General features: G+C 40.0%; 1 protein-coding gene across 13 annotated transcripts in view; it reads right to left on the bottom strand.

Moving 5' to 3' along the window:
• Positions 1–10,000, bottom strand: part of CHL1 (cell adhesion molecule L1 like) — a 1,311,467-nt gene that overhangs the window by 366,688 nt on the left and 934,779 nt on the right. For all 13 annotated transcript variants that reach the window (XM_044077996.1, XM_044078002.1, XM_044078005.1 and 10 more), the window contains one exon: positions 950–1,147. In XM_044077996.1, the coding sequence (XP_043933931.1) occupies positions 950–1,147 (198 nt within the window). The remainder of the gene's footprint in view (positions 1–949; positions 1,148–10,000) is intronic.

Below are 10,000 nucleotides of genomic sequence, written 5' to 3'. Positions count from 1 at the left end.
AATTGGGCCAAAGCATGCGTGTCCACAGCTAGTGGGATTTGGCTTTATTGGCCTAAACATAGCCACAATGACTTAAAAAGCATAAAGTCATGGACATTTAAAAGTCATGCAGCTGAAACACGATGTCTTTAAGGGGTCATTTGCATACATTCCATTGGACTCGCCTACCGGAGGTTCAAGGTATCGCATAGTGAAAACTCTTGCTTGGGTTTTTTTGTTTTTACTAAATGGTTTGTCTGTGTATCTTTTTTACTCTTCAGTCTGTATGTTAGACGGGAAATTTTGTAGGCTCCTTAATCTTTATGGGCATCAACTGGGTTTAAAGATCCTGTGTTTTTGAAATATAAGCAAACTATTCCCTTATGCTGTGCTGATGAGGTCAATAAAAAGGCTGAAACACGTATGACCACAGCTATTGGTGTCTGGCCTTATTGGCCTGAATGTAACTCTAAAGACTTAAAAAGTAAAAAACATTATGGACATTCATAAGCCATGTAGCTGAAACACGTTATGTCCTTAATGTACTAATTTGCATATATCCCATGGACCTGCACTACAAGAGGTTTAAGGTGCTGCACAGTAAAAATTAGCTTGGCTGGGGTTTTCTTGCAGTTTTTACTGAATGTTCTACAAAATAAGAATAAACCAAAAGTCTATTAGTCATACAGTTAGATAGTTTGAAAGAAGATAATGACTTGCTCTATTATAGATCAAAATGCATAGGAAATGGAAAATTAATAATGAATATATCAAGGTGTTTTGTTCTGCAACAAAAATATCAACATATCAAGTAGTGTAATCAACAACCATTAAAAGAAAATATCTGATTCTTACACAGACTTGTATTTGGATTCCAAATTATGCTTAAGTTGTGTATTGACTTAATTGTGTGTGTGGCAAAATCTCTTAAGACTATTTTTGAAAGACTATTTGTGAAAATAATACGTACCAGCTGGTGGAGTTAAATGTCTTGCAGAAGGCTGACTGGGCTTACTTTTTCCAATTGCATTCACTGCTATCACTCGAAACCTATAGCTGACATGAGGTGTTAATGTCAAAAGCACAGAACTTTGAATTCCTGGGACTCTTTCCATCTCATGCCACCTTCCAGGCTCCCATCTGTTTTCCTCATATTCAATTATACATTCTGCAAACAGGAAGATGCATTTAAAATTAAGAGATGCCATTAATACAGGAAGTTAGATATGTAGAAATATAATTATAAATATCATGTCATCTTGCATAGATTCATTTCACTTTTCAAAGTTACACAAAAACTATTGCATCAGACTATCCCTGGATTCAGTAATCTTATGTGCAGGACTAGTTTAGTCCTGCACGGAAGTGACCATTTAGGAGCAGCATGGCAGCATGCCATGCATATTAATGAAGGCGTGCTGCCTGTGCTCCTAAACGGACATGGAGCGTGGATGAGTGCAGGGGCCGTGTCTGAGAGCAGAGCTCTCACAATATACACGCCCCTGCAGTCAAGAACTGCAGTTTAGCTAGTACAATGAGCGAAACCACTCATAGGGGGTTGCATACCCCAGCAACACCCCCCAAGTTTATAAGAGCAACAGTTAAAATATAATAATGTAAACAAGTTAGGTTTTTTTTTATCAAACAGATAACATTTAACTGTAGGTGCATGGGTTTGCCCATTGCTTAGCTACGTATACTGTGGCTTAAATGTCACAATAAGATAAATATCAAGATATATGCAAATGAAGCAATACTGCAATAGTGTAGTGGTCAGAGCATTCGCCTTATGAGCAGTCATTCCCGGTTCAAGTCTCACTCCAGTACATTCCATGTTCCATGTCAAATCACTTTATAAACAATATTTTTTGTTGCATAACCTACTAAATAACATGTATTTGTGAACTGGAGTACTGCATTAAATGCAGATGTTAGGTGTTATCGTAATAATGTTGTAAAATCCACAGATAAACATAAGTGTCCCATACAGTATATGAATCAGGGATACAAATCGAAGGTATAATGTGTAATGAATGATAAACCCATAGAGTGTCCAAATTCACCACCTACCCAAGAACCATTTTACATTTCTGTCTAAATTAGCGCGGGGGTAAATGGGAGTAAGCACTATTAAGCAGTAGTAAGCGGGAGTAAACACTATTAAGCAGAAGTAAGCGGGAGTAAGCATATTTAAACAGTAGTAAATGGGTTTAAGCCCATTTGTGTGAGGGTAAACAATGCGCACATAGGTTTGCAATATTGAAGCTAACTCTCTGTAAGCATATTTAACTGGAAGTTAGCATTGCTTACCATCGAGCAAGCCCGCGCAAACCCACTTACAATTGCTCAAACGTGCCTTAATCACTCTGTATGCAACAGATGCTATTCTGCCCAGAAACAAAATAAACAGCCCTTACAGGTCTTGAACCCAGGAGCCTGCACACTATGGTCACAGTAGTTAACCAAAAAGCCATCACAGCAGTAGATGAGATTGAGGTATCACCAAACAGATCCTTACTATAGGAATATTAAACTTAACATGTGAAAGCAATCTATATATAGTTTTATGTGTATAACCTTCTACATAACATCAGTATGTGAACTGGAGTACTACAGTAAGTCCAGATGTGAAGTGTCATTGTAATAAACTGTTGCAATACCCTAATAAACACAAGGACCCCATACAGTGTACGTACACATGAATCAAAGATACCAAGCACATTTATATATAACATGTAATGAATAATAAATCAATGCCAAACAGGAAATAGTATGCAAATTAAAAATTAAGCAATGCTAAGCTTTTTACAGCCCTGCTTGCTAGGTGTAAGCAATATGTAGGTCAGCCAGATCAGCTTGCCCATTGATACATCCCTTTAAGCAATGCCAACCTTAGTTAAGCAGGTTTGCCTATAGCTTAGCATTTTCAAAACCATCCAATCACAGCAAAGTGCAGTAAACAACCCTATGTAAACCCATCAAGCAGGAATACATCTCATAACTGGTTGCAGATTCCTCCTGTAGGCACTATGACCAGTGTGGGAGAAGGAGTGCGCTTTCACATGCAGTGCTGGGGCATCCAGGAGTCCAAAGTCATGGCAGGACTCCTTGCTAAAGACCATGACCAGAGACTGCTGCAGGGCCAGTACCAGGGTTCCCAATATAAAGTGGAAGCCTGGGACTATCTCACCCATGACCTCACCAGTACCATTGGCATACCTCAAACTGGTGAGCAGGTCAGGCATCACTATGCTGAGCTGAAGTGGAGAAAGAGGTAGCTCTTGGATCAGTGGATCCAAGAGGCTAGGCAGACGGGGGGGATGTTCCAACCGTGTGTAAGTATCAGTCCACTACCTGTTTAATAATTGCCAGCTCATGTATATTATGGATAGGTATGGCTAAATATTCCTCATGTCTTTGACAGTGGCAGACGAGCAGCTGTGAACTGGGAAGCCCATGCCTGTAGATTGCAGAGGTTGTGTCACGAGGCAGGTTATTAATACTCTTGCATGTACTGTCATAAGAAATAAATCTAAAAGTAGTAGAAAGTTACTTGCCAGTATAAAACCTGTATTGTTTAAGGCATGTACAGAATACACCAGACAATATGGCAGGAAGAGTCTCATATAGGTTGTATGTAAATAAATGGTTAACAACCTGACAATAAAGGTCTAACTGCTGGACTGCCTGTGTTTACTCTGGTATCATATGGTAATGTAGTGTTGCAATCTCTTAATAGTACTATTGTATTAAGCACTGCTACCCACACTGTGCTACATAAATAAAATGTGTAGGAATGTCTGTATATGACTGTTGTAATCAGAAGAGGTCATATTGTACAACTGAGAGAGACTTAGAAAACAGTGAAAAGATAGACAACATAATCCAAACAGCACACTCAACTGAGACGTGAGATGCTGTATTTTTAGCATACATAGCCATGGTTCGAATCCTGGGAGTGGTACTAAGCTGTATGCAGAATCATACTCCACAACTGTACAGATATGTCCAGAATGCCCAGTTAATTGGCCCATATCCGCTGCCTGCCCCCCTGGCAAATCAGTGGGATGATGCCAGATGTTTAGGCAGCAAATAATGACATACAAGTGATTGTCAGACATCTATAAGAACAAACCTGTCACTCTAGCAACTCCCCAAAATGTTATGAGACTAATAAGCAAAGTATGTCCCATCTCCACCCCCATGTTGTGAAGCTGTGACCAGAGTGAGATGTATGTGCATAATAATAATACTGTGGAATCTGGTAATATGTGTGTGGCAACAGTGAGATAGTGCTAACAAACATTCCCCCACAGGTCTGTCAGATACGAAAACTGTGCCTAGAAATAAAAGATTGAAATCCTGGACTGGTACTGTTTACTCTGGTACTGTATGGCATTGTTAATGTTGCAGTTGCTCTGAATAATAAGGCATTATTCATCACTGTCATCCACACTGTGCTACATAATAAAACTATCTAGGAAACCCTGTATAAGAGTGTTGTAATTACAAGGTCAGATTGTAAAACCACGGGAGACTTATAGACAGAAATCAGAGAAGAGACACACAGCAATATCTAAATAGCACACTCAACTGTGATGTACACTGTTTTATTTTTAGCAGAAACAGCCATGGTTCAAATCCTGGGAGTGGTAGTAAGCTGTATGCAGAATCATACCCCACAAGTGTACAGATTTGTCAAAAAATGTCCAGTTAATTGGCCCATATCTGTTGGCTGTTACCCTGTGCCTCTGGCATATCAGCGTGATAATCATTGAGATGTAGGCAGCATTTAATGCCATATAACTGACTGTCAGGCCTGTACATATTTGGAAAATGTCTATGAAAACAAACCTGTCATTGCACAACTCACCAAAGGTTTATGAGGGCAATAGTCAAAATATGTCCCGGTTTCACCTGCATCTTGTCATGACATGCTCAGAGTGTGTGCAATAAAAGATGGACAGGTATGTGCATATCATCAACCTGGAATCTGAGAATATGTGTAAAAACAGTCAGGTAGTGTTAACAAACAATACCTCCACAGGTATGCCAGGTAAGAGGTATATACTGTGGGTAAAACACAGTTCATGTATATAGTTGTCTACATCAACACTACTGTCCAAACTAAGGCCATATGGTAGTGTAATAATACTTGTAAGGTACAGATCACAGCACTGACTAGGAAAGTAATGAGAACTACAGGGATATACAAGTTGTTAATTGACATCCCCCCCACCATATCTTCAACAATAAACTTAATAGACAACACATACCTATTACATCTACTGTTGGGACATATGTCTTACTGTTTGATAAATATTTAAATTTGTTTGTATGCATGTGCCATGTTGAAATGCTCCCAAATTGGTGGCATGCTGCCATCAATGTACCTGCATGCTGTTGTAATGGCCACTATGGTTCCATATATCCATGTGTTCTGTTTGCTATGCAACTGCTCCATATCTGGTGTTTCTGGTTAATGGGAATATCTATGCATGTTGTTACACCTAATCCTGGAAGTGCTGACTATTACTAACCCACATATGTTGTAAAACTGAAACACCATAGCACGTTTGGGAAGGCCGGTCCCAGCGGACCCACCTCTCCCACCTCATCTGGCCATTGCACCTGGAACCAGCATGTCTGGAGCCCACCCCAGGACCTCCTCGCCCACTGGTCCTGCACCACCTTCGGGTGGAACTGCCTCAGGGGATGGGACTACCCCGCCCCAGGAGCAGGCATGGACAGGACACTGTCACCTGTTGCCAGGTCTGGGGTCTGGTGCGTAGAGTGATCTGCAGGGAGTTTGGAGATCTGCTATGCCAGCTTGAGGGCTGCATGGTACAACTAGACCGGTCAGCCTGGCCCTCCTAATCAGCTCTCAGCACAGCCACCTTTGGGGCCGTGAAGGTGCAGTGGTGACTGCCCATGAGTGGGGACCTCAGTCCCACTGTTTCCACTAGGGGGGTCATGGGCTTCCGATTTCCAAACACCCCTCCCCATCCAAGGCGTTTACCCCCCATGTGTCATATACCACCCCTGTATGCGCCTTGTCTGTCTTGTCTGTTATCCTAGAAACTTTTCAAAAACAAACTCTCAAAGAAACAAATAAGAGAAAAGATAGCAGATACTTCCTAAAACAGAAATTTATTAAACATTAAAAATGGTAAAGCGCTTTTCATCTACTCAATAGCAGACTTCATTAGACTGCCATTTAATACAGAGAATTCATCTACTCAGTAGCAGACTTCATCAGCTAATGTTTTAACAAAACATACACAGGCATGTGTTGATCATAATTTTGAATTTTGTGCCATTCAGCAGATTTATGAGCAACCAAGGGGTGGACCCTGGAGTTTATTTTTAGAAAAAGCTGAATTAAGATGGCAATTATTATTACAATCGTACTATAAACCAGGTCTTAATGAACAATGTGCAATTAACAGTCTTTTAAGGTTAAAAGCTTTGAGTAGATGAACTAATAATTAATATTTAACTTCACTTTTTAATAAGCATTGGTTTTATATTCATTCATTTTTATATGTATATGTCAAAAATTACATATTTTTAGCATAATGTATGTTTAACAATATTCTGTATTAACAGTATGCTTACATCATTTCCTTTTGAAGTTGTGATTGGGGGTGGTAACTGTTGGTGTATACTAGTATTTAATGGATTCTCTGTATTAAATGGCATTCTGATGAAGTCTGCTATTGAGCAGATGAAAAGCACTTTACCATTTTTAACTTTTAATAAATTTCTGTTTTAGGAAGTATCTGCTATTGTTTTGCTTACTTTTTTTTGTCTGTTATCCTACCCAACCTACCTCCCCAAATATACCTACTATCCCTTCACAACATCCCACTCTTACCTTAAAGAAAAAAAAACAATCTGTTCCCCAAAAAAAATATTGCCCCATACATAGCTGTCCATTTCGCACGTATCCACCGGACACATGTAATCTGGTCTAATTGGCTTCACAACATATTACTGTCATCTCGCTGCTCTCTCAGGGGTATGAGTGTCCAAATCTACCTCCAAATTAGTGTATATGCACAGCTGTTGCTGTAGAAAAATGGGCAAATATGGGCTTTCACTACACCCATCCTGCACATCCCTAGCTATTTTCCCTACTGTCTTTCCCTCTTTGTGCCTCTTTTTCACCATTTTCCTATCAACCCTTTTTCATTTCTTTTAAAGAAATTAGCATGGGGGTAAGCGGGAGTAAGCACTTTTAAGCAGCAGTAAGCAGGTTTAAGCTTGTTTGCATGGGGGTAAGCAATGCCTACACAGGTTAAGCAATTGAAAAGCTAAATTAGTATAAGAAACTGTAACGGTAAGTTAGCAGTGCTTACCTCTGCACAAACCCATGCAAACCCGCTTACAACTGCTTAAAAGTGCCTTAATCACTCTGTATCCAATGGCTCTTGCTCTGCCCAGCAACAAAATAAACACCCTTTGCAAGGCTCAAACCCAGGGCCCTGCCCAACATGTCCAAAGTGATTTATCACTAAGCCATGTCAGATATACATAACCCTGATGTTTTCACAAACATATCATCCAGCACAGTCATTTAACAGTACAGGAAATGTACTTACACATGTAGATGTATGTGTGTGTGTGTGTGTGTGTGTGTGTGTGTGTGTGTGTGTGTGTGTGTATATATATATATATATATATATATATATATATATATATATATATATATACATATGCATACATCTATAGATATATATGTCTACATATATGTGGCTATATAAATATATATATATATATATATATATATATATATATATATATATATATATATATATATATATATATATATATATATATATATAAATATATGCAACTACACATACACTCACATAGATATGTATAGGAAGATACATATCAGCCATATTGAACAGCCAGCATTCCTACAGTTGCCACCTTTTCAAATGACAGTGTAAGAATCACTCATACAAAAGACAATTGTTGACTGAAACATATACCCACAGAGAAGTCAAAGGATATGCCACCAAACACAGGTATGCATCCATAAGAAAGTTTTATTTGTGCACTATTACAGTGGTATTTGCCATGACATATAGCTGTTAAGACTTTAAAATACATAATAACTGATTAATGCAACTCTCTAGCAGATAATTTAAACAGTAATCTGAAAGTATAACATATGTTGCTGTCCAAGCCAAGGCCTTCAAGTAGTACAATAGCAAAGACAGACTGGGCCAGAGGATAACAATCAATCAACAGTAAGTAATGCAGATGTATAGTCCAGCAGCCTCTAATTATACTCTGTACTCAATCCCTAGGTGGAAAAGACTTAAGCTGACACAATGGAATGTATCTGTTACATAACAATGCATAACTTAAAACATCAGAATCACACTGACAAACATAACAGTCTGTGCACACCCTGCCAGGTATGGTCTGTAGCTGTCCAACAAACAACTGTATAGGGCAGCCACATGGCAGAATTGTGTGCATTTATACCCACACACAATACAAACACACCTAGTGCAACCCCATACCTACATACACCACATCACCAAGGCCATATCAGTAATGTAAACCCCTCACTCACACACATGGTGTCAAATGTATGGCCTACCCTAGGTCTCTGGCAAACAACAACACAACCTGTGCATATCATGATACCTGTACCACATCCCTGTCATTCAAAGCACTGATGCAGGGACAGGTTAATATGGTTCTGATGCACACGGTGACTGTACTACAGTGTACCAATGTACTGCTATATAACATGTTGTCAGCAGTATTGTTTAATGCTTACATGTCAGGTAGTGTAGCCGTCCAGCCATGACGCATTATAGCTGTTAGTAACACTGAGCGATTGTGGTCTCCATAATGTTATCCATTTGTGTTGTAGGTGGCCATGTGTCAACAGGAGGATGGTCTGCTGTCATATCTTACAAGGGGTATGGCACTGTGGTGCCACCATGGCTGTGCCATATCCTGGGTACAGTTGAACACGTCACAGGTCTGTATAACAATTACTGCCTGTGCCACATGGATAAAAGACCCCCTGGAATATGTATATTCAGGAACCTGAAGTTGATACCTTCACATACACGGACACTCTAACTTGGCAACACTGGGACTAGACCCCTACCTAGTTATGCAGTGCTACTGATGTGTGTGGCTTTAATTGCACACACCACACAGCATTTAGAATGAGGTGTGTTCCAGGTTACATGTTACATGCAGAACATCCCCCAGGCATGTACATTATGGTAATGGGGGATGTAATGGTTGTATATGGACAAATCATAATGTGACATACCATCATACTCACATTAACAAACAAATAACAGTCAGGTACCCATCCGAGAGACCTGGACCTACCAGTGCTAACTACCTTGTCAGTGTGTAAAATGTGTTACAGGTAGGCTGCACGCAGCACATGCATAACTAGGCTGGATAGTATTATCAGTTGCCTGTATGGTTGATGGTGACAGTGGTCACCATACAGTGGTACATGGGACATGTACCGGGAGTACCATGGTGCAATGAAAGTATACCCAGCTGTCACATGCCACTATGGATATTGTATGCACTGGAACCCATGATGACACTCTGACATACTGACCATCGCACATTGACCAAGATTGCAATACTACCCCTTGTCCATCCCAAGAGTGTTACTATAGGGATATGCATCTAATGCACATGCCATAGGCATAGTAGGGTGATGCATTGTCATGCCCCTCCTATTGGCAGCAACATCACTATCTCTAATACTGTGTGGCAATGCACATTGTAATAGGAGTATGTGGCTGTGGTATGCTGTACCCTACATATATACACACATGCACACATACACACACTTGCCAAAACTCAGTGGATATCCCATGCCTATCAACCCATTTGTACAACAGTGTTGTGCTGGTACTGCAAGGCCCAGGTAGCCCTTATGGAGAGGAGCGTAACAAGGTACATGTAATGTCTGATACAGCAGCAGCCACATCTAACTATGCCAATGGGTGGTGCG

The sequence above is a fragment of the Protopterus annectens genome, chromosome 7.part0, assembly GCF_019279795.1.
Source record: "Protopterus annectens isolate FY-2018-M chromosome 7.part0, PAN1.0, whole genome shotgun sequence".
NCBI lineage: Eukaryota > Metazoa > Chordata > Ceratodontiformes > Protopteridae > Protopterus > Protopterus annectens.
This window is presented reverse-complemented; position numbering and strand designations above follow the sequence as displayed.